Source organism: Rutilus rutilus (assembly GCF_951802725.1).
Source record: "Rutilus rutilus genome assembly, chromosome: 1".
NCBI classification, from domain to species: Eukaryota; Metazoa; Chordata; class Actinopteri; order Cypriniformes; family Leuciscidae; genus Rutilus; species Rutilus rutilus.
Window position 1 is genome coordinate 66,126,593 of NC_140209.1, and position 26,218 is coordinate 66,152,810.

The 26,218-nt window shown below is 40.1% G+C and overlaps 1 protein-coding gene across 1 annotated transcript in view; it reads right to left on the minus strand.

The window, feature by feature from the left end:
* Positions 1–3,973: 3,973 nt before the first annotated feature.
* Positions 3,974–26,218, minus strand: part of LOC311305082 (NACHT, LRR and PYD domains-containing protein 12-like) — a gene marked incomplete at its 5' end in the record, with an annotated part of 117,234 nt that continues 94,989 nt past the window's right edge. Inside the window, 2 exons of the mRNA XM_084432557.1 lie at positions 3,974–5,036; positions 5,112–5,167. Coding sequence (XP_084288683.1) covers positions 4,492–5,036; positions 5,112–5,167 — 601 coding nt within the window. The 3' untranslated portion in view covers positions 3,974–4,491. The remainder of the gene's footprint in view (positions 5,037–5,111; positions 5,168–26,218) is intronic.

A 26,218-nucleotide genomic window follows, 5' to 3' on the forward strand; every position in this document is an offset into this window, starting at 1 on the left:
GGAAGATGTGGATCTAAAAAACATGTTCTACGCTTTAACAAAAACAAAGAAGGTAATCCATCATGACACAAGAAAAAAACATGCAACAGCTTCACATAATATAAAGACAACACCAGTCAAAGATCTGAATCAATATTAGGGTACATGAACACGTGATAGCGAGTAATTCAAATGAAATGAGTAACAACTAAAGCAAACTAGTGACTGACAAGATCAGACAAAACAAGAACTAACAGGAGAATACAAATGAATACGAAATAATAGTCCTAGAACACAAAAAAACTAAACTTGATCGCTGTGTTTGGGATTTTTTTTTTTTTTTATGCAGGTTTTAAACTGGTCCAAGCTTTTCAGCTGGGGATCACTCATAACAACCTGAACAAGGAATATTAGGAATAATCCCATCCGATAATGACGAATAATTGTGCCAAATCAAACAAGTAACAAGACTTAAATGCACAGGTTTTCCATTAAATTGCTTCACTTTGGTTCAGTTGTCTCAGTTAGGATGCCAGATTGATGAATCTTGTCTGTTTGATAATCCGCTGAAGCCCACGGTCAGCTCTTCTGCTGGTGCATCTTCTCCTGCCACATTTTGCCCGTCCACTAGACTTCCCATTGATATGCTTGGACACAGCACTCTGTGAACAGCCGGCCTCCTTAGCTATGGACTTTTGTGGCTTACCCATCCTATGGAGGGTATCAATGATGGTCTTCTGGCCAGCTGTCAAGTCTGCAGTCTTCCCCATATTGATCCTAACTGAGACAACTGAACCAAAGTGAAGCAATTTAATGACACCTGGGAAATCCTGTGCAGGTGCTTTGAGTTTAGTACATGAGTAGTGTGTGACACTCAGTGTAAAACATTCATGCCCTGTCAAATTTGGGCTGATTTCTTCACAGTATTCACATTTTTTGAAATCCTGTTTTCGTGGGTTTTATGAGCTGGAAGCCCAAATTACGTACAAATAAACAACTAAATACTTGAAATCGTTTAAGTTGTGGGCCCTGAATCTATAATCTATGGAAGTTTAACGTTTTGAATTCTTATGCAATCAATGTCACTGATTATGTACACTGCATCACTCAGCCAATGTTGTTTAACTGTTTTTGTGAAAATGTGAGTGTGACGCGGCAAACCTGTCACTCACATGAGATCCACCAATAGCAAACCACAACCATCTAATCAAAAATCAAGCCCCGCCCTGCTTTAGACACATTTAAATATAATGTATGAACGCATATGACTCTCTTCTGCTTATCGGCTCTGGAAATGTTGGTCGAGTCTCGTCCATCACTGTGTTCGGCTGCACATTTGACCTGTGAAGAGCAGGTAACGCCACACAGAAAACAGTTCAATGTTGAAACCAGTAGAGCTGTCAAACAGAGGCCAGTAAACGACTGAAGTGAAACTCATGTGATGGGAGGACATGAACCTCTGCGCTCCGCTTGATTTAACTTCATCTTTGATTCAATCATGTTAAACTCCCACATATTTGCTTTGGGATCTTGAATTATTACATATAACATCAGATTTTCATTGAAGTAAAACTGTGTGTGAGTTCAGTTTCCATTTTGTACATGTTGAGTTTCTTTATGAAAGAGATTTAATGCTGATCTCTGATAATCTGCTGTGTTTTCTGTTTATGAAATGATAAATCACCAGAACAATGTTCTATGTAATATTTGTAAATGAGGTGACTTTGAAATAAAGGCTGACTTGATTGTTACTCTTTGTAAGTCTGTTTATTGGACTGTAATCTGTTTTGTCAGCGTTGTGTTTTTGATCATTAGATGTTAATGGATGATTTAAACTGATTCACTCTTTTCATTTCAGTGAAATAAATGTCAGAATGTGCTTCAAGTGTATTACTTTTGCACAAGACAAAATGTTAATATCTGGATTTTCATATTTTGCTCTATTAAAGTTATAAATACTAGTTTGATTCCTCTCTTTCTCACATATATGTACAATTTTACTTGTAAACAACATTAATTCACATTGTAGATAAAAAATAATAATAACAATGTTCCATTAAAAAAACCCTTCCTGACCAGTTTAACCTTTCATCAGCTTCGGCCTTTCAAATGTCAAAACTTTACAGCAATCATTTTCTGTTCAATTATTATTTTTGTAATTTACAAGAACAAATCAAACAAAACTAATATTAACATTCAGACATTAAAGAGCAATAAGAATATTGAGTTCTTCACAGACAACTAGTCAAAGCAGTGATTGTCCTCTTTCTCATTAGATTTTCCTTCTGCTAAACTAGATCTGTGTGTGTGACTCCAGTAGAGAGACAAACATCAGCCGAGTGTTTCATTCATTTCAGCTTTATTCACACCTGAGGTCTGACGACACCAGATATGAGGCCGAGAGCAGAACTCACACTTTACTGCAGTCAACATCTGCTTCATTTCTCCACACAAATCACTCTCATGTTCACTGTTATTGCACAGGGGAAAACAGCGCATTATTAACAACACACACTGATCTAGTAATGGGGCATGTTGACACACTAATCTGGGGAAATGAGAAACTCTTTCCACTGAAAACAACAACCATTCATTTGATGAGGTATTTTTTTTACAGGTTTTTTTGGTTACACTTTATTGTTACACGTTACATGTATTTACTGTAATAATAACTATAAACTCGAATGTACATTTCCTGAAGAAAATGTGAGTGGTGCTTGCAGTGGCAAAACTCGGCCCTGGACACATGCTAACACAATTAACAATGTTGTGATACCATGATATACCACATTCTAGTATGATTTACCATTTTTCTAACATGATTTTCAACGAATGATCACATTATAGCATGATTTACCGTGATTTACCATGTTTCTAACATTATTTACCAGAATTTATCACAATCTAGCATGATTTACTATGATTAGCATGTTGCTAGAATCATGTTAGCATGATTAACATATTGCTAATACGATTAACATGATGCTAGCATGCTTAGCATGTTGCCAACATGTTTTTAGCAAAAGATGTTAACATGATGCCAGCATGATTAGCATGTTACTAGCATGATGTTAGCATGATTAGCATGTTGCTTGCATGTTATTAGCAAGATGATAGCATTATTAGCAATTTTCCAGGATGTTTTAACAAGATGCTAGCATAATTAACATGTTGATAGCATGATGCTAGAACAGTTGTTTTTTTATCATGTTTACCCTAAGCTAATTGCAGTTAGCATGTAGCTATTCACAGCTAGCATGTGTAGCATGTTGGAAGTCCTGTTTGCTAGCATGAGTCAAAAGAGCCAACCACCATCTCTATACGATGTTCTGATGCAGAGATATAGGTCTTGCAAAACGGTTGCTAGGGTACTCTGTTTGGTTGCTAGGGAGTGGTTTGGCAGCTGAAACTCCAAAGGCTGCTTGTCAGTGCGAATGATATAAACCAACTCCCACGCCTCTGTGACATTCAGAATGGAAGATATCCCTCTTTGGATGTTGGTTGCTAGGGTGCTCGACAATGGTTGCTAGGGCAGGGCTTGATAGCTTCACAATGATCCTGAGAGACTGATTGGTCGTCTGAGTAAAATGAGTCCGCCCCCTTGTCTCTATGACTCTGTGATCCAGAGTTATGTTTCAATACAAACTCCCTGTGCAATTCACCATAGTAGGAGAAACACACGCGCTTTCAGGGCCGACCTTCGCCATAGTAAGTCAATGGGGCACTTTGGGACGCTCCTGCCCCCCAGGGGTGACACTTTTACCCCAGCGTGAGGAATGTTCTCACAGAGCCTGTCAGCCTTTTCAAATGTGGAAAACCACACGTTTCTGCCAAATCCTCGCTCAGAGCTACGAGTGTCAAAGTCTAACTCTATAGTACATGTGCTTAATATACAATATCACTCAAATATAGAATTACACATTAAAATAAAGTGAGTTTGACTTTGATTATTTGTCCCAGACTCGTTTACTTTCCTGTTCAACAGTTCTTCTGTATTAGATTCAGTCCAAACTCTCTTTTGATGAAGATTCATAAAGTGATTCAGTCAAAACTGGACATTAAAAAGCAAACGTGTAAAAACAGTGAAACTCAGGGTGACAAACGTTTATCATGAATGAAAATAACAGTCAAAGATCAACAACTGAAGAAACATGTTCAGACTGAAACAGGAACAAGCGTTTATTGACCATAAACTACAATAACATGATTAAACTGTAATAAAACATGTGAATTAACAGTGAATACTGGAGGTGACAGTAGATTAATGTTCATTTTACAGTTATCTCTATGATTATATAGATGATGTGTTATTCATTTCACATTATTGATTATAATAATCCTGTGAGATCCAGCAGTTTTAATCAGATCATCTGAAGGATTTTAATAACACATTGTGCACAAATAAAGTGTGTGAATATCAATAACGCTGATAATGCAGTAACACACACAATCAGTTACACAACTGGAGAAATGGCAATTTAGTGAGTGTGAGTGTGTGTGTGTGTGTGTGTGTCAGTCAGGGTGTGTTTGTTGTTTAATGTGACACAGAGACACTGAAGAGTTATAATTAAGTCCAAATCCAGCACAGAGGGGTTCAGTGAATGTGTGTGTGAATGTGTGTAAGTGTGTGAGTGTGTGTGTGTCAGAGACGCTGTAGAAGGACAGAGTGTCGGCCGACACGTCCACAAACACTCCTGCTCTCTTACAGGATCCTGAACCAGCAGAAACAGCAGTGGAGTAATTATTGTGATGGACAGAGAGTCCGTGATCAGAGCAGATCAGACTCCAGGACTTCTCATTCCATCCAAACACTCTCCCTCCTTTCCTCTCGATTCCTTTATATGACACTGATATATGAACACCTCCACTCCATTCAGCCTCCCAGTAACAGCGTCCAGTCAGACTCTCTCCACACAGAACCTGAGCATAAACATCAAATCTCTCTGGATGATCAGGATACGACTGACTCTCCCACACACACGTCACCTTTCTGTTCTCCTCAGACAGAACAAGATGAGTGTGTGCTGTGTTTGGATCCAGTGTGAGATCAACGGCATCTGAACACAAGAACACACACATTACAACAGCAACATTTACAACAACACACACTAAAACTGTGTTTGAGGACTTACATCTGTGTAGTCTTGATGTCATCATGAACTCTTTCACTTCTGAACCGTGATCCACACTAGAACACACACACACACACACACACACACACACACACACACACACACACACACACACACACACACACACACACACACACACACACACAACACACACAAAATAATTAAACAAAACTTTAATTAAAGTACAAACCTATGAGTCGTATTCAATATTAATAAATAAGAGATTTTCTTGTTGATCAAAGGAAAATAAATTAATTATCACACACTCTCTCTCACTCACTCACAGACACACACACACACACACACACACACACACACACACACACACACACTCTCTCTCACACACTCTCTCTCACACAGACACACTCTCTCTCTCTCACACACACACACACACACACACACACACACACACACACACACACACACACACACACACACACACACACACACTCTCACTCTCACAGACACACTCTCTCTCTCTCACAGACACACACTCTCTCTTTCTCTCTCACAGACACACTCTCTCTCTCTCACACAGGCACACTCTCTCTCTCTCACAGACACACTCTCTCTCTCACAGACACACTCTCTCTCTCTCTCACAGACACACTCTCTCTCTCACACAGACACACTCTCTCTCACTCTCACAGACACACACTCTCTCTCTCTCTCTCTCACAGACACACACACACACACACACACACACACACACACACACTCTCTCTTCAGAAGCTTGAGATCTGCGAGTGAACATCATCTCAGAGACACAGAATCACACACACACACACACACACACACACACACACACACACACACACACACACACACACACACACACACACACACACACACACACACACACTCTCTCTCTCACAGACACACTCTCTCTCACTCACTCACAGACACACACTCTCTCTCTCACACAGACACACTCTCTCTCACTCTCACAGACACTCTCTCTCTTTCTCTCTCTCACACAGACACACTCTCTCTCACTCTCACAGACACACACACTCTCTCACACACACTCTCTCTCTCACACAGACACACTCTCTCTCACTCTCACAGACACACTCTCTCTCACTCTCACAGACACACTCTCTCTCTCTCTCTCTCTCTCTCTCTCACAGACACACACTCTCTCTCTCTCTCTCAGACACACTCTCTCTCTCTCTCTCTCACACACACTCTCTCACTCTCACAGACACACTCTCTCTCACTCTCACAGACACACTCTCTCTCTCTCTCTCACACACAGACACACACTCTCTCAATTCAATTCAATTCAAATGAGCTTTATTGGCATGACTGTGTAAAATAGCACAATATTGCCAAAGCAATAGACATATACAAACATACAGCAAACACGTACAGGTAGATAAAAGTAAAAAAAAAAAAAAAAAAAAACATTTCCATATTATGCATAAATATATCACAATGAAAAAAAAAAAATGAAAAAAGATATAAATATGGTAACAAAAATAAGTCCAGAGAGCAGTTTAAGGTAAAAGAGGGTTCAGCCCTTGTCCCTCATGATGGCAGGAAGACACATACTGCGCTGCCAGGAGAACACACTCTTCTTTCTCTCCCAGAATATAAGACAGTTTGTCTATGAGGCTCGCTTGTTGGAATTGGGGTAAAATCTGTGCTATTAGTGTGAAATAAGTGTCTCTGATGTGTTTATACTTGCTGCACTGGGTGAGGAAGTGCAGCTGATTCCTCCACGACTCCATCAGTGCAGTGTGAACAACAGTCTGAGCTCTCTCTCTCTCTCTCTCTCTGTCTGTCTCAGTGCAGCTCGTCCTCTACGACTCCATCAGTGCAGTGTGAACACAGTCTGAGCTCTCTCTCTCTCTCTCTCTCTCTCTCTCTCTCTCTCTCTCTCATCTCTCTCTCTCTCTCTCTCTCTCTCTCTCTCTCTCTCTCTCTCTCTCTCTCTCTCTCTCTCTCTCTCTCTCTCTCTCTCTCTCTCTCTCTCTCTCTCTCACTTCCGGTGCGAGTGGTTGGAGTGTGTGGGAGTCGAGCGCGCGTTTGTGAGAGCGATTGTGAAACCTTCGTTTCTTTTTTTCTCCTTTATTTTCTTTTCTTTTTAATTTTCCTTCTTTTTCTTTTTCTTCCCCCTCGCCTATACGTCTTTTTGTTTCGTTATTAATTAACTTGCGCGGTTTCCGTGCAAGGAACGCCAACTCTGTCACTCCGTAATGGGTGCAAGTGTGTACCAGAACCCGGAGTGACGGTGGAAGAGTTGCTGTTGATTATAGGAGAGCAGGTTGGTTTCGAGAACATTATTTCGGCCTCACGGATGAACAAAGCTGTCGTTATGTTTTTAAAATCAGACTCCTTGGTCAATCAGTTGACTGTGAGCGGAATGTGGGTGAAAGAAAAGTTTGTTTCGATAACCCCGCTGTCTGCTCCAGCAACGAAAATCATAATCTCGAACGTCCCACCTTTTATACCTAATGAGATCTTAACGAAAGAACTGCAGAGGTTTGGAAAGATTGCAAGCCCTGTCAGAATGATCCCCCTTGGATGTAGAAATAACGCGCTAAAACATGTTCTTTCTTTTAGGCGCCAGGTCTTAATGTTTTTGAGCTCACAAGATCGTAGTCTAGAAGTCTCTTTCCGCGTCAATCATATGGATAATTCGTACATGGTTTACGCCAGCACTGAGAGCTTAAAGTGTTTTGAATGTGGTGAGTTGGGCCATAAACGCTTTGCTTGTCCACGTAAAGATGATCAGCGCGCGTCCACATCTGATGTGATCAGTGATGATGTAAACAATACCGGGATTACCGATCAGCAAACGAGTGAAAGTGATGAACAGAGGAATGCGGAGCAGAGTGAAGGAGCCACAGAGCAGGACAAGATGGAGGAGGTGAGTGAGATTATTGTCAATGCTAAGAGTGTGGAGCAACCTGGATGCAGTTATGTTTCTGGTAAATCTAGAAATGTATTGGATAATACTGATAAGAGAGAGGATCAGAGTAGTGTGGAAGATGTGTGTGAAGTGGCTGGTGTAGCACAGGCTGAGGACTTAGAGGACAATATGGCAGATGAGATGGATGGTTTTTCTCAGTGTACTGATGATGGAGATGATGAGCAGTGGTCAGAGGCCTTAGGAGGAACTGATAAGGATCTGTATACTGTTGAACAAATTAATGCATTTCTTGATAAAACAAAAGGCAAAGCTGGTGTTGATGTAACTAACTTCTTCCCTGACATTGAGAAGTTTATTGCTTCGGTTATATGGGCTAGGAAAGCGAGCAACTATGATGATCTTTCGCAACAGAAGCGGTTTCGTCTTAAGAAGCACATTACTTCTCTCAGACGAGGCATAAAGACAGGGAAAGCGAGGGGGAAAACTAAATAATCTAAATGGTTTATATCTTTTCTTTCTGGTTTTCTTTCTTTCTTTTCCCCTTGTCCATGGAGATTTTGAGGGTGGGATCAATTAATATAAATGGATTGAGGGACAGGGGAAAGAAAGGGTTATTATCAGAAATTTTTCGATTGAAAGATTTGAGTGTTGTCTTTTTGCAAGAAACACATAGCAGTCAAGACAATGAAATTGATTGGGGCTTGTGGTGGGAAGGAGATAGAATTCTTAGTCATGGAACTAATGTAAGTGCTGGAGTAGCTGTGCTGTTTTCCCCTGCTCTTAAAACAAAAATAAATATTTTATCTAAAGATGAAGTGGTACCAGGGAGACTTTTGACTGTAAGAGCTGAAATTATGAATCTAAATTTCCTGTTTGTAAACATTTATGCCCCTAATATAGGAGCAGACAGAGTACAGCTTTTTACTAAACTAGAGAAGATTTTAAAACAAAAGCAGGATGGTGATCTCATTGTGTTAGGGGGAGATTGGAATTGCACGCTAGACTTTGTGCGAGACAGGAATGGGGAAGAACCTCATTCACAGTCAGCTTTTTGTTTGGCTAAAATAATTAAAAATCTAAAATACTCAGATGTATGGAGAGAGCGCAACCTATTAGCACGCCAGTATACGTGGATGAAAGTTACCAATGGCAGTGTTTCTGGAGCACGTTTAGACCATTTTTATATTTCACATAACATGAGAAATAAGATTGTTAACACAAATATCTTCCCTACGGCTATTTCTGACCATAATCTTATCACTTTTGAGTGTATCCTGACTGAAAGGAAGCATACTAGCTATTACTGGCATTTTAATGTTAAATTCTTGGAAGATAAACATTTTTGTGAGAATTTTTATTTTTTTTGGGAAAACTGGAAGAATGAAAAATGTCTTTATGAAAATGTTATTCAGTGGTGGGAAGTTGGCAAAGCGCACATTAGAGATTTTTGTCAACAGTATGCATCTCATACCTCTTTGATTTTTAAGAAGACACTAGTACTGTTGGAAAAAGAGATTATAGACATTGAAAAGAGTATGCATGATAATAATGATGATGGAGATCTACAAGCTCTGTGGACTGAAAGAAAAAATCAGTTAAGCTCTTTTTTAAATGAAAAAGTTAAAGGAGCTCTTGTAAGAAGTCGGTTCTTAACAACAAGAGACATGGATGGACCTTCTTCTTTTTTCTTTAACTTGGAGCGAAAAGCAGGCCAAGAAAAATTTATGTATGTTCTAAAGGACAATAATGGACACAACACCTCAGATCCAGAAGTGATGCGCAAACTTGCGGTGGATTTTTATTCTAATTTATATGCTGCTGAAAATTCAGATGAACTGTGCAGAAATCAACTTCTACAAGATCTTCCTGTCCTGACATTAGAACATAAGGATTTTTTAGAGACTGAACTAACATTTGCAGAGGTTACTGCTGCTGTTATGGGACTTTCCTCAGGACGAACCCCTGGTCTTGATGGGTTACCTGCTGAATTTTATAAGTTTTTTTGGAATATTATTGGTGATGATTATTTTGAGGTGATCCAAAAATGTATTAATGATGGAATTCTTCCTTTGAGTTCTCAGAGGGCAGTTTTAACGTTACTCCCAAAAAAAGGTGACCTAACTCTTTTAAAGAACTGGAGACCTATAGCAATTCTAGGCTCTGATTACAAATTTTTTTCAAAATGTCTGGCCAGCAGGGTAAACGGTATACTATATACGATTATACATAGAGATCAATCATATTGTGTAAAAAATAGATCTATGATAGACAATTTGCATCTGGTACGTGATACTTTTGATTTTGCTTCTCATAATAATGCTAATTTGGGTTTTTTGTCATTGGACCAGGAAAAGGCCTTTGACAGAGTTGATCACACTTTTCTTTTTGATACCTTAAAAGCTTTTGGTTTTGGGGAGAAGTTTATTTCCAAAATAAGACTGCTGTATGCTGGAGCACAATGCATGATTAAAATAGCTGGTGGCCTCAGTACTCCTGTAAAAGTTAACAGAGGCATTAGGCAGGGCTGTCCTATATCAGGTCAACTTCACAGTATAGTCATTGAGCCTTTACTATGTAAATTAAGAGAACATCTAACAGGTCTACAAGTCAATTCACTGGAGTTTAAGAGTCGTATCCAACTCTCTGCATATGCAGATGACGTCACAGTTTTAATTAAAAATCATAGTGATGTTCAATGTTTAAAAATGGCTTTGGAATGTTATGGGAAAGCTTCCTCAGCCAAAATTAATTGGCAAAAAAGTGAAGCTGTGTGGTGTGGTCAGGACTCGAGTAGTCCATCACTTCCTGGTGGTTTGCTGTGGGGGAAAGCAGGGTTCAAATATTTAGGAGTCTTTTTAGGGACAGATGAATATAGGAATAAAAATTGGGAGGGCCTAGTGGAGAAAGTGTGTGCTCGGTTGTCTCACTGGAAATGGTTGCTGCCCCAGCTGTCCTATAGGGGGAGAATCCTGGTCTGTAACAACCTGGTTGCATCATCTCTGGCATAAAATGATGATCCTAGAGCCTCCAGAAGACCTGGTTAGAAGGATTCAACGGTGCCTGGTGGACTTCTTCTGGTCAGGACAGCACTGGCTGAAGGCACCAGTGCTTTATCTGCCACTACAGGAAGGAGGACAAGGGCTGGTGGACATTGGAGCAAGAGTCAGAGCTTTTAGACTCCAGATGGCTCAGAGACTGTTGTATGGGGAGGATGTAAGCTGGGCTGGAATAGCCTGCACCCTCCTGAAGAGAGCGGGCAACATGGGATTTGACCGTCACTTATTTCTTATGGACATTGAGAGACTAGACCTGAGCGGATTGACATCGTTTTATAGATCAATGTTAAAAACATGGACATTTTTCTGTTTCTCTCGGCAGCCAAATGGTGTGAATGGACTATGGCTGAGAGAAGAACCACTGATTTTTAATCCTGTACTTGATTTGGATGGTTTTAAATCGGTTTCCCTCATAAAAGCGTTGCGGAATGCAAGTGACACTTTGTTTCTGAAGAGGGATGGATTTCTGCTGAGAACCTGGCTTTAAAAATGGGCTTAAGGTCAGTTCGTGTGGCAGAGAGACTGTTGACTCAAATTTATGAGTTTTTACCAGAAGACTATAGAGACTCTTTAGAGACACCTGTTGGAGAAGAGGAGATTTCTGTCTTTCCAGAGTTGTTTTTTTCACCTGATATCAGAACATGGCAAGAAATGGAGAATGGTTTGCTTTCCTTTAAGACATCTCAACTTGGTCTTTTTAGCAACGCTGGAAAGAAAACTATTTATGGACTGTGTGTAAAGGTGACACATCTTCTGCAGTTGCAGAGTGTGAGAGAGACTAAATGGCATGAGATCTTTGGGCCAGGCGCTTCCCCTAAAGGCTGCTGGAGGACCCTGTACAAATCCCCCATTGAGAAAAGAACTGGGGACCTGCAATGGAGGATTGTGCATGGTATAATAGCCACAAACAGACACAGAGCACACCTTGACCCACAGGTTGGGGAGGGTTGTCCTTTTTGTGGAGTACTAGAAACAGTCTTCCATTTATTTTTTAATTGTGTGAGATTACAACATCTATTTATTAAAATGGAAGAGTGGTGTCAAACCCTGGGGGAAGTTTTTACGCCTGAAATGTTTATTTATGGGCCTAAGTATAGTAAAAATAAAAGGGAGAGCCATGTTTTATTAAATTATCTATTTGGGCAAGCAAAGATGGCCATATGGTTGACAAGGAAAAGTAAATTGAGCGACAAGGGTTCAACTGATGTCTTTTTAGTATTAAAGGGAATAATAAAATCCCGTATCAACATTGAGTACAGTTATTATAAATTGATAAATGATCTGGAGAGTTTCAAATATAGATGGGAAGTTAAGCAGTGTAAACTAATAATTGTCATTTTTCATTTTTTTTTTTTCATTTTGTTCAGTTTTTTTTTTTTTTTTTTTTTTTTTAATGTTCACCTAATTTTTTAATTTTTGTATTAAAGAGACCCTTAAAAGTCAAAAAAAGTCTCTCTCTCTCTCTCTCTCTCTCTCTCTCTCTCTCACTTCCGGTGCGGGTGTTGAGTGCGTGAGTGGTGTATTGCGAGTGGAGTGCGGTGAGTGAAGTTGTTTTCTGTGTCTGAATATCTTTCTCTTTTCCGCCTATTTGTTCGTGTGTGTTTGTGTTTTAGTTTGTGGTAGTTTTTTTGTGTGTGGTTTGGGCCGCGTGCTACCGGGCTTTACCGGGGAAAGCATGACGACCCCAGCTACACAGGGTTTGTCCACGCTCACGCGGCGTCATGCGGTGAAAGTGGCGTTTGCGGCGAGCATAGAAGATATTTGTTTAGTGATCGGCGAAGTTGTGGGACATGGATCTATTCTATCCGCATCGAGGATGAATAACGCTACTGTGATTTTTCTTAGTAACGTTGAAAAGGTGAATGAAGCAGTTGAGAGTGGATTTGTTCAGGTTCTTCCCCTCTCATTACCATCTGAGGGTCACCTTATCTAACGTTCCCCCCTTTCTCAGTGACCAGATAATAACAGAAGCTTTATCACGTTATGGAAAATTGGTGTCCCCAATAAAAAAAATTGGGGGGTCTCCCCTGTTGAAACATATTGTGTCTTTCAGGAGATTTGCATACATGATTATTAAGGATGATGAGGAATTGGATTTTTCACTTAGTTTTAAAGTTGATGATTTTGATTACATCATTTTTGTAACAACTGCGAAGACGAAATGCTTTGGTTGTGGAAAAGCAGGACATCTGATTCGTAATTGCCCTGAAAAGAAAGTCACTGAGAAAGGGGATACGGTTTCCAATCCAAGTACGAGTAGTGGAGAAGCTGGTATAGTTTCACTGAGCTCGGAGTTGCAGGGTGACAATCATAGTGAGACTGAAGTGGTTACTTGTAGAGAGATAGCTGGAACAAAATCTGTTGTTGTGACAGGTATAGATACAAAGAAGAAAGAACAAGTTGATATTGTATCTGGTGTAAAACAATCAAAACATCCTGAAAAAGAAAGAGAAGATGTTACTATTGGAAATGTAACACAGGCTGTACAGAAGAAGAGTGGAATTGATTGTGTGGACATGGAAATGGAGGCACAAATAGAAATATTCAAAGCACCTCTAAAAAGAAAAAAGATTGATAAGTCTCAAAATAAAAAAGCTGGGAAGAAAGCTGACTTAGATGGTAGCAATGATAATGAAACCGTAAGTGATAGTGAATCATCAGATTCCAGTGTGGCGTTGTCTTTGAGTGATTTCTCTGTTCGGAGCTATGATAGTGAAGAGATAAAATTGTTCCTTAAGTCAACGAAGAACAAGAGAGGGGTATGTGTACAAGACTATTTCCCTAATATAACACAGTTTGTTGAGAAAGCAAGAAATTTTATGGCTGAAGGATGCTTCACAAATAAAGAAGTTTATCGTTTAAAAAAGTTGGTGAGGAATGTAGAGAAACTTAAGGATGATGTTTAATAAGTTAAGCTCATTTTCCACATTGAGTGTGGGTTTTTTTTGGTGGGTTTTTCTTCTATTGGTCATGAGTGAAGTTAGTATAGCAACCCTGAATGTAAATGGTGCTAGAGATATTAAGAAAAGAGGAATGTTAAAAGAATTAATGAAACAGAAGAATCTTGATATATTAATGTTACAAGAAACACATAGTGATGGGGGGAATGCAGCAGACTGGGGAAGAGAATTTGAGGGGTTAACAATTTTAAGTCATAACACTTCAATAAGTGCAGGAGTTGCAGTGTTATTTTCTAAGAATTTTAGTCCAATTTCTTACGTAGTTGATGAAGTTGTGAAAGGAAGATTACTAAAAATTAGAGCTGTCTATGAAAGCTATGTTTTGGTTTTTATCTGTATTTATGCTCCAACAGTCCCTGTGGAAAGGTTTTTTTTTTTTTAGATTTATTATGTACGACTTTACAAAGTTGCTCAGAAGAGGAATATTTGTTTTTGGGGGGAGATTTTAATTGTACAGAAAATATGATTGATAGGAACCACGTTGAACCCCATTTGCCGTCTCAGAAACGTCTCATTCACTTCATTAAGAAGTTTGAACTATGTGATATTTGGAGACAATTAAATGGAATTAAATGGGAACGTGAGACAATATACATGGGTTCATATGAGGGAAAACATGGCATCCTTTGCCAGATTAGATAGATTGTATGGGTTTTCACATCAGCTTAATATCTTCAAAAAATGCTCTATAATTCCAGTAGGGTTTTCTGATCATAGCATGGTACAATGTAGTTTTATTTTAAATTCCATTAAACCTAGCAGCGCCTATTGGCATTTCAATATTTCTTTACTGAGTGATAGTTTTTTTAGAGACTCTTTTAAGTATTTTTGGCAGAATTATAGAAAATCAAAGACTAATTTTAGATCAATACAGCAGTGGTGGGACATTGGTAAAGTTAAAATTAGACAGTTTTGTCAACAATACACTCGCAATGTCACTATAGAGGCTAAAAAATCTTTGGAAATTTTGGAGAATGAATTAAGTGAGTGTCAAAAAATAGCTGAATCAACTGGGACAAGTAATCATTTGGAACTATTTTTCAAAAAGAAAGCTCAGTTAGCGGATCTTCTAGAATACAGAACACAGGGCGCATTGGTCAGATCAAGATTTCAAAATATAAATTGTGCAGGACTGAATTTATTTAGATTTTTCAGTGGATTTATCATTTTGTAAATGTGTATTCTAGTGAGGACTTTAATTTTGAAAAGCACAGACAACCTCTTAGTTCAGGAAGCAGGAAGTACTAGTAGTACTGCAATAGTTCAGCAAATGTGGTAGCTGTGTGACATCTCTAAACATCACCTTTCTTTTCATCTGTTAGACGCAATGTCTGTAAGTATACAGTGTTAAATTTATTGTGTGATACATTTGAGAAGGTTATTTGATATTAAGATGTATATTTTCTTAGTTTAATTATCCATTTGTTATTGTCAATCTGTAATTTTCCAATTTCATATTTAGTGATTGTATATTTTGTATATTTTTACAGTTTCACAGTTGAATCATAAACTTCAGAAACGACTTGAGGTGTCCAGCGAGGTTTTTGAGTCACTGTTTAACTTACTGGATAGTTAGATGCCAGAGAAATCTAATAAGGCCAGTACAGTGAAAAGACATCAATACAACAGACTGAGAAAGACGCTCAAGAACTGTATGGAATCAAGATTTAAACATTCCAAAGTTTCTATCACATCAATCTGATTTTTCTGCATATGATTAAGTCTCATATAAGCATGGCAGAAGGTCAGACAGACACAGCAGATCTTAAAGGCACAGTTGAAGATGTGCACTCTGTCAGCGCACATTCCTCAAAAGCATCCAGTCGTTCTTCAAGGGCATCCAGTCGCCACTCAAGCGCCAGCATAGCGGTTTTCAAAGCAAGAGCAAAAGCGGAAGCCGCCCAAGCCAGAGCAGCATATGCTAAAAGAGAAATAGAATTGAAAGTTGAACAGGCACGACTTCAAGCAACTCTGGAGGCTTTGCAAGAGGAAAAAGAAAAGGATGCTGCTTTGGTAGAAGCTCAGGTACTTGAGGAAGCATTGTTAGAAACAGAACGTAGCGCAGCCAGCAGAGTATCAGTTCCTGTTCCAATCGAGGACAGTCGAAACAGAACAGCGGATTATGTGAAAACGCAATCTAAAGTCAGTAGTGGTATACTGCCATCTAGTGGAGGACAAGAAACTCAACCACCACTTCAAGCTTCTCACTTAGTAAGCCCAATTAAAAGTGAGTCATATTTCAAAAATTTACCAATTAGTTCACAAACCTTGGACTTTGGAGCAGACATGAATCAAAATGCCACTAAAATGCAGTACCATCCTTATCACTACCAAATGCAGAGTAGACCTTCTGATAAAGGAGACATTACATATGACCTCGCAAAGTATCTAGCTCGTACGCAACTTGTGACAGCAGGGCTTACTTACTTTGATGACAAGCCCATAAATTACTGGGCATGGAAATCATCTTTCCAAGGTGCTATTTCTGGTCTGGGTCTTTCACCAGCAGAAGAGCTTGATCTCTTAATAAAATACCTGGGTAGAGAATCTTCTGAACATGCACGGAGACTGAAAGCGGTTCACATCAGGAATCCGTCAGGTGCGCTGATAATGACATGGCAGAGGCTTGAAGAAATATATGGTTCTCCAGAAGCAATTGAACATGCTCTTTTTGCCAAACTAGAAGACTTCCCCAGAGTGTCAAACAAAGATCCACAAAAGCTTCGAGATTTAGGAGACATCCTCTCAGAACTAGAAGCTGCTAAGCTTGAAGGATACTTACCAGGTCTGGCATACTTGGACACTTCTAAGGGGGTGAATCCTATTGTGGAAAAACTTCCATATAACATTCAAGAAAAGTGGATGTCATTTGGATCCAAATACAAGCAAGAACATCATGTTGCTTTTCCACCTTTCTCAGTGTTTGCAAATTTTGTTCGTTCAGAAGCAAAAGCACGTACAGATCCTAGTTTCAGTACGTTTCCTCATGTGAAATACGAGAAAGGAGAAAGGTTTGAGAGACAAAGACAAATGCCAATATCTGTTCACAAGACTCAAATTAATCCTTCAACTAAAATACAATCTGAACAGGAAAAAAGATCAGTTAGCCCGAACAAAAGCTGTCCAATACATGGGAAACCTCATCCTTTGAGAAGATGCAGAGGGTTCAGAGAGAAATCTCTACAAGATAGAATGCAGTTCCTGAAAGAGCGGTCTGCCTGTTACCGTTGCTGTTCTTCTACAGACCATCTTGCCAAAAACTGCACTGTAGAAGTTCAGTGCAAAGAGTGCGGTAGTGATCGCCATCCTTCGGCCCTTCATCCAGGTCCTGCCCCCTGGAAATCTCAGTCATCTACCCCTACCTCAGAGCATGGCGGGGAGAAATACAAATCAGATAGTCATGAGGTTACATCTGAGTGCACGGAAGTCTGCGGAGAAGGTCTGAGTGCACGGTCTTGTTCGAAAATGTGTCTAGTTTCCGTCTATCCAGCTGGACACAAAGAGAAAGCAAAGAGGATGTATGCTATCTTAGATGAGCAAAGCAGCCGCTCTTTGGTGAGAAAAGATTTCTTTGACACCTTTAACATCAAAACAACTCCATTGCCCTACACACTGAAAACATGTGCAGGCCTTTTAGAGACAGCGGGGAGAAGAATTTCTGATTTCATTGTGGAGTCCATTGATGGAAAGATAAGTCTACCTCTCCCTACTCTTCTAGAATGTAATCAGATTCCAAACAATCGTACATAAATTCCAACTCCTGGTGCAGCGTTCCATCACAGCCACTTGAGACACATAGCACAAGAAATACCACCTCTCGACTCTGATGCTGAGATTCTTCTTTTACTGGGCAGAGACATCCTGCAAGTACACAAAGTACGCAAACAAATTAATGGTCCAAATAATGCCCCTTTCGCTCAAAAACTGGATTTGGGCTGGGTTGTCGTTGGGGATGTGTGTCTCAGAGGAGCTCATAGGCCATCTTCAGTTCATACTTTCAAGACTTTCATCTTGGATAATGGCCGTCACAGCTTTCTGAGTCCATGCTATAGTCAAATCAAGGTAAAAGAGAAACTGGATGTTAATTCACAATGGCAACAACCTCTAGAAACCACATCTGAGGACTCCATTCTGTTAGTGCCGGATGGTGAAAGTGTTGGTTATTCAGTTTTCTCCTACACTGCAAATGATCATAAGATTGCTCCATCTGTGGAAGACACTAGGTTTCTTCAGATCATGGACAAAGAGTTTTTTCAAGATAGCTGCAACAGTTGGGTTGCTCCGCTTCCCTTTCGTGAGCCCAGACAAAGTCTACCCAACAACAGAGACTATGCATTCAAACGTCTTCTCGCGCTGCGACACACTCTGAACAAACGATCACAGATGAAAGCACACTTCCTGGATTTTATGGATAACTTGCTAAAAAATGAGCATGCAGAAATTGCACCACCTCTTCAGCAAGGTCAGGAAGTGTGGTACTTGCCGCTGTTTGGGGTGTACCACCCTAAGAAACCTGACAAAATTCGAGTTGTCTTTGATTCAAGTGCGCCATATGAGGGAGTTTCACTGAACAATGTACTTCTCACAGGCCCTGATTTGAATAACAGCCTGCTAGGGGTCCTGATGAGATTCCGTAAAGAGCCTGTAGCTATTACTGCTGACATACAGCACATGTTCCATTGTTTTCTGGTTAGGGAGGATCATCGGGACTATCTTAGGTTCCTGTGGTACAGAAACAACGACCTTGACAACGAAATTGTGGATCACAGAATGCGTGTGCATGTTTTTGGGAATAGCCCATCACCAGCAGTGGCTATTTATGGCCTTCGGAGAGCAGCCAAAGAACATGAAGAGAGGTTCGGCAGTGACACCAGAAAGCTGGTGGAGAAGGAGTTCTATGTTGATGACATGCTGAAATCATGTGCTACACAGGCAGAGGCGATCGACATTCTCAAACGTACACAGGAAATGCTTGCAGTGTCTAACCTTAGACTGCACAAGATTATATCTAACTGTCCAAATGTGATTGAAGCCTTTCCTTTGGAAGATCGTGCTGAGGGCATCAAAGATCTGCAACTTTTCTCAAATGGCCTTCCCATCTTACGTAGTCTTGGTGTGTCCTGGAATGTTGCAACAGACTCTTTCATGTTTCATGTTTCAGACGATGACAAGCCTTTCACTTGGAGAGGCGTCCTATCTACCGTGAATGGCTTGTATGACCCTCTTGGATTCCTTGCTCCTGTCACTATACAAGGAAGGTTACTGTTGAGGGAACTTACCAAACAAGGTGAGGGCTGGGATTCCCCTTTGCCTGAGGACATGGAGGCAGAGTGGAAAAAATGGAAAAAATCTCTTCAAGATTTGAAAGAGCTGCAAATACCACGTGTTTGTATACCCATTCCTCTGTACGACGTTCAGAGTAAAGAACTTTGTGTTTTCGCTGATGCATCAATCGAAGCCATTGCTGCTGTAGGATACCTGAAGGTAACAGATCATCATGGTCACACAAATGTTAACTTCTTATTTGGGAAATCCAAATTAGCACCACAGCCAGACATTACTGTCCCAAGACTGGAGTTGTGTGCTGCTGTATTAGCAGTGGAGATTGCAGAATTGATTGTGGAAGAGATGGACATGACTTTTGATCATATCTGGTACTATACTGACAGCAAGGTAGTACTAGGCTACATTTATAATCAAACACGGAGGTTCTATGTCTACGTGAACAACAGGATTCAGCGTATACATAAATCCAGTTCGCCTGCACAATGGCGATATGTTCCCACAGAGCTTAACCCAGCAGACCATGGATCCAGATCTGTACCTGCAGCATCGCTAGTTTCCAGTTCATGGCTCACAGGCCCACACTTCTTGCATAATTCTCAGCCTCGGTCTGAATCACAAAAGTCATTTGTGCTTGTGGATCCAACCTCAGATTCTGAAATACGCCCACATGTGGTTTCAAACCTTACTGAAGTTCCCAAGGTCACATGGAATTCTGAGAGATTTAGCAGATTCTCTAACTTTAACACTCTCATCAGAGCAATAGCACGTCTGATTCACATTGCCAGATCTTTCTCCAAATGCTCGCAAGATGATAGTTGCAGAGGATGGCATATCTGCGGCAAAGGTCCTTCTGAAGAAGAGCTGGAGAAAGCAAAAATCCTTGTGTTGAAGAATGCTCAATACGAGAGTTATCCAATAGAGATTAAAGCATCACTGCAACTCACAACCTTCCTCATAAGTGTGTGTTGAGGAAACTATCTCCTGTCCTTGACAGCGATGGCTTACTTCGAGTAGGGGGTCGTATTGTGAGGTCAGGTCTGGAAACTTGTGAAGTTAACCCTATTATCATCCCGGGTACACATCATGTGGCAAAACTGATTGTGCGGCATTATCATGAGTCTGTGGAACATCAAGGCAGACACTTTACAGAAGGTGCTGTCAGAGCTGCCGGATTTTGGCTTGTAGGAGGTAAGAAGTGCATACGCAGTTTGCTTTTCAAGTGTGTTATCTGCAAGAAGCTGCGAGGGAAGACAGAGCATCAGCAGATGTCTGATTTGCCAGTGGAACGGTTGACAGTAGCTCCACCCTTTACCTATGTGGGTGTTGATGTTTTCGGACCATGGGAAGTGACTGCCCGTAAGACAAGAGGAGGTCAAGCTAATTCCAAGAGGTGGGCAGTTATGTTTTCATGTATGTGCTCAAGAGCTGTCCACATTGAAGTAATCGAGGCAATGAGCTCTAGTAGTTTCATCAATGCCTTAAGGAGATTTTTTGCAATCAGAGGGCCAGTTAAACAACTGCATTCAGATCGTGGTACAAATTTCGTTGGAGCTTCCCGTGAACTCAGAATGGATGAATCTTGTGTCAGCTCAGAGAATGTGCAGAAATATCTGAAAGAACACAATTGCACCTGGATATTCAATCCACCTCATGCCTCTCATATGGGTGGCCACTGGGAGAGAATGATCGGGATTGCACGTCGCATTCTTGATTGCATGCTACTTAAAGAGAAGTCTTCCCGTCTCACACATGAGGTCTTGACGACGTTCATGGCGGAAGTTACTGCAGTGATGAATTCACGGCCTTTAATCCCAGTGTCTTCTGACCCAGAATTTCCCTTTATTCTCACCCCTGCAACTCTTTTGACACAAAAGACAGGTGCAACACTTCCCCCACCTGGAGACTTCGGGAATAATAAGTTGCTTAAGGAAGAATGGAAACAAGTGCAAAGGTTAGCAGATGTCTTCTGGACAAGATGGAAAAAAGAATACCTTAGTACTTTGCAACACCGACGAAAGTGGCAAGACAAAAAAACGAATTTGAAAGAAGGGGATATTGTCTTGGTAAAGAACATTCAAGTGAACAGAAATGAGTGGCCAATGGCAATCATTGTGAAAACATCACCAAGCAAAGATGGATTGGTGAGGAAAGCTGATGTTAAAGTGACTAAGGATGGCATTCAGAAGATCCTGTCACGTCCTGTCTCTGAACTTGTCCTTCTTCTGTCACCCAATGATAAGCTATAAGTTGATTTGGGATTCTAAAAACCCCAGGCGGGGAGTGTGCAGGACTGAATTTATTTAGATTTTTCAGTGGATTTATCATTTTGTAAATGTGTATTCTAGTGAGGACTTTAATTTTGAAAAGCACAGACAACCTCTTAGTTCAGGAAGCAGGAAGTACTAGTAGTACTGCAATAGTTCAGCAAATGTGGTAGCTGTGTGACATCTCTAAACATCACCTTTCTTTTCATCTGTTAGACGCAATGTCTGTAAGTATACAGTGTTAAATTTATTGTGTGATACATTTGAGAAGGTTATTTGATATTAAGATGTATATTTTCTTAGTTTAATTATCCATTTGTTATTGTCAATCTGTAATTTTCCAATTTCATATTTAGTGATTGTATATTTTGTATATTTTTACAGTTTCACAGTTGAATCATAAACTTCAGAAACGACTTGAGGTGTCCAGCGAGGTTTTTGAGTCACTGTTTAACTTACTGGATAGTTAGATGCCAGAGAAATCTAATAAGGCCAGTACATAAATCATATGGATGCACCGTCAAAGTTCTTTTTCTGTTTAGAGAAAAAAAATGGGCAGAAGAGATTGATTAAAGCCTTGCGGTCGGAAGATGGTCAGTTTTTGCTGAACCCCAGCGATATTCGAAAGAGAGCAGTTGGTTTTTACAAAAATCTGTTTAAAAGTGAGTATGAAACGGAGGGTGATGTAGACAGCACTTTCTTGAGCTCCCTACCAAAGATGTCAGAAGAGGGTAATGTGGCTCTTTCAGGTGTGCTAAGCCTGGGGGAGCTATATAAGGCCCTTCATGACATGGAATCGGGAAAAGCTCCTGGGATTGATGGCCTCCCAGTTGACTTTTTCAAGTCTTTCTGGACAGAGTTGGGAGCGGAGTTGGGAGCGGGAGTTCTGAGTGAGAGTCTGTCAAAAGGTATGTTGCCGTTGAGCTGCAGGAGGGCAGTGATAACGCTTATACCAAAGAAGGGAGATTTGACAGACATAAAGAATTGGCGCCCTGTATCACTTCTTTGTTGTGATTACAAACTGCTCTCTAAGGTGTTGGCAAACAGATTGGCTGAAGTAATAAGGCAGGTAATACATCCAGACCAGTCCTACTGTATTCCTCGCAGATCCATTTTTGATAACATCTCTTTAGTTCGGGATGCTTTAGAGGTGTCAAAGTTACTTGATTTGGATTTTGGATTGATCTCACTGGACCAGGAAAAGGCTTTTGATAGGGTTGAGCACCCCTATTTGTGGAAAGCTTTAGCAGCGTTCGGTTTTAAAAAAGATTTTATTATGATGGTCCAGGTACTCTATAGTGAGATTGAAAGTGTATTGAAGATTAATGGCGGTTTATGTGCTCCATTTCAGGTTAAAAGAGGTGTAAGACAAGGGTGTCCTCTATCTGGAATGTTGTATGCCTTAGCCATTGAGCCTTTATTACAAAAAATAAGGGAAAAAATTGATGGATTACATTTGCCTAACTGTACAAAAAAGATATGTTTATCTGCTTATGCTGACGATGTAATGGTGTTTGTAAGTGGACAAAAAGATGTGCGAAGTTTATTTGATGTAATTAATGATTTTACTCTTGTATCTTCTGCAAAGGTGAATTGGAAGAAATGTGAAACACTCTTGGTTGGTAAATGGAAAAACGGCAATCCAAAAATGCCTGAAGGTTTGGTCTGGGGTAAAGGTGGTTTAAAATATTTGGGAGTTTTTTTAGGTGATGACACGACTCAACAAAAGAATTGGGAAGGAGTTGTTGAAAAAATTAAAGGACGATTAGAAAAATGGAAGTGGCTGCTCCCTAAAATGTCATATAGAGGACATATTCTTGTCATCAACAACCTGGTCGCGTCTTCACTGTGGCATAAGTTGGCGTGTATTGATCCTCCTCCTCAACTACTGATGAAAATACAAGCGATTCTTGTAGACTTTTTTTGGGACAAATTGCACTGGATTCGACAGAGTGTTCTTTATTTGCCGAAAGAAGAGGGAGGACAAGGACTGATCCATTTACAGAGCAGAACTGCTGCTTTTCGTTTGCAGTTTCTGCAGAGACTTTTAGATGGTGCATCGGATGTCAGCTGGAGGGTAATGGCCCATATTGTTTTGCAAAATTTTGGAGGCTTCGGGCTAGACAAACATCTGTTCCTTCCTACTAAACCCTTTAAAAATGGACTTGTCTGTTTTTCCACCTTTCTATAAGAGTCTTTTTAAAGTTTGGAGTTTGTTTCACGTCCAGAAATCTGAAAATCCTTATTCACTGTACTGGCTTCTTGAGGAACCTTTAATTCTTGGGGCCCGGCTGGATGTAAATGAAAGTAACAGTTTTTTTAATTGTGGTTTTAAGTTGCAAGAATCAAAAGTGTTTATTTTTAGACAATTGTTAGACATTGCTGGAGAGAAATTGGACAATGCTGTAAAAGTAGCTGAATTTTTAGGCACTAGATCTATTCGACTAGTTGCTCTTTTTTTAGCTAAGTTAAAGTCTACCCTCACGACAGAGGAGAGTCTAATGGTAAAAGAATATTTTGCTAAAGTAACTATTCCTGATGAAAATGATTTTTTCCCTTGTTTGATGATTTCACCAAAATTGGATGGTTTTAAGGGTTTTCCATTTAAAACTTGGGACTCGCAGTGGTTGGATGTATTATCTACTAAAGGAAAGATATTGTATGGAGCTTGTGTAATGGGTTTTAATAAGAATCATCTGGCAAGAAAAGCGGATACACCGTGGAGGAATTTTTTTGGCTTAAAGGAAAATGTAAAACCAGAATGGAGAGTTCTATATAAACCGCCATTATCAAAAAAGGTTGGGGATTTGCAATGGAGGATTCTTCATGGTATTATAGCTGTTAATTCTTTTGTTTCTGTTTTAAATATGGAAGTTAATGATGATTGTCCCTTTTGTTTGCAAAGAGAAACAATTTTTCATGCATTTGTACAATGTGCTAGATTGAAATCGTTGTTTGATTTTTTTGAAAAATGTTTTTGTGGTTTTAATGAATCATTTACTGAAACTGTATTTATTTTGGGTTTTAAGTATAGTCAAAAAAAGAAATATATTTGTCAGTTACTGAATTTTATTATTGGTCAAGCAAAAATGGCAATATATATTAGTAGAAGGGATAAAATTGAACAGAAACCTGGTCAAAATATTATTGAGACTTTTTTAACATTGGTGAAATCAAGAGTACTGATTGATTATAAGTTTTATAAAACTATGAATGATTTGTTTACTTTTGAGAAGATTTGGTGTTGTAAGGGAGTTTTTTGTACCATTTTTGAAGATGAATACATTTTTTTCCCTTAATTTTTTTTTTTTTTTTTTTCTGTGGTTAGCTTGTTAATTTGTGTGTATTAAGATGATTGTGACATAAAGTTCTTTTTCAAATTCAATTCTCTCTCTCTCTTCTCTCTCTCTGTCTGTCTCAGTGCAGCTCGTCCTCTACGACTCCATCAGTGCAGTGTGAACACAGTCTGAGCTCTCTCTCTCTCTCTCTCTGTCTGTCTCAGTGCAGCTCGTCCTCTACGACTCCATCAGTGCAGTGTGAACACAGTCTGAGCTCTCTCTCTCTCTCTCTCTCTCTCTGTCTGTCTCAGTGCAGCTCGTCCTCTACGACTCCATCAGTGCAGTGTGAACACAGTCTGAGCTCTCTCTCTCTCTCTCTCTCTGTCTGTCTCAGTGCAGCTTGTCCTCTACGACTCCATCAGTGCAGTGTGAACAGTCTGAGCTCTCGCTCTCTCTCTCTCTGTCTGTCTCAGTGCAGCTCGTCCTCTACGACTCCATCAGTGCAGTGTGAACACAGTCTGAGCTCTCTCTCTCTCTCTCTCTCTCTCTGTCTGTCTCAGTGCAGCTCGTCCTCTACGACTCCATCAGTGCAGTGTGAACACAGTCTGAGCTCTCTCTCTCTCTCTCTCTGTCTGTCTCAGTGCAGCTCGTCCTCTACGACTCCATCAGTGTAGTGTGAACACAGTCTGAGCTCTCTCTCTCTCTCTGTCTGTCTCAGTGCAGCTTGTCCTCTACGACTCCATCAGTGCAGTGTGAACACAGTCTGAGCTCTCTCTCTCTCTCTGTCTGTCTCAGTGCAGCTCGTCCTCTACGACTCCATCAGTGCAGTGTGAACACAGTCTGAGCTCTCTCTCTCTCTCTGTCTGTCTCAGTGCAGCTCGTCCTCCACGACTCCATCAGTGCAGTGTGAACACAGTCTGAGCTCTCTCTCTCTCTCTGTCTGTCTCAGTGCAGCTCGTCCTCTACGACTCCATCAGTGCAGTGTGAACACAGTCTGAGCTCTCTCTCTCTCTCTCTCTCTCTGTCTGTCTCAGTGCAGCTCGTCCTCTACGACTCCATCAGTGCAGTGTGAACACAGTCTGAGCTCTCTCAATTCAATTCAATTCAACTTGCTTTATTGGCATGAACAAAGAAACATGTTGTTGCCAAAGCAGTTTACAGAAAATACATTACAATACATATCACATATTAAAAATACAAATACAAATAGAAATACATATAGTAGGTGTCACATATATTGTATACAGTGTCATAAACATACAAAATACTACATTTCTTTTACAATATAATGACTGTACAATCCTAAACCAGTGTAATGTTGTGATCTTATAGTGGGGAGTCCCTCAGGCTGTGGCAGGCAGAAACATATTTAGCTGCTAGTGGGG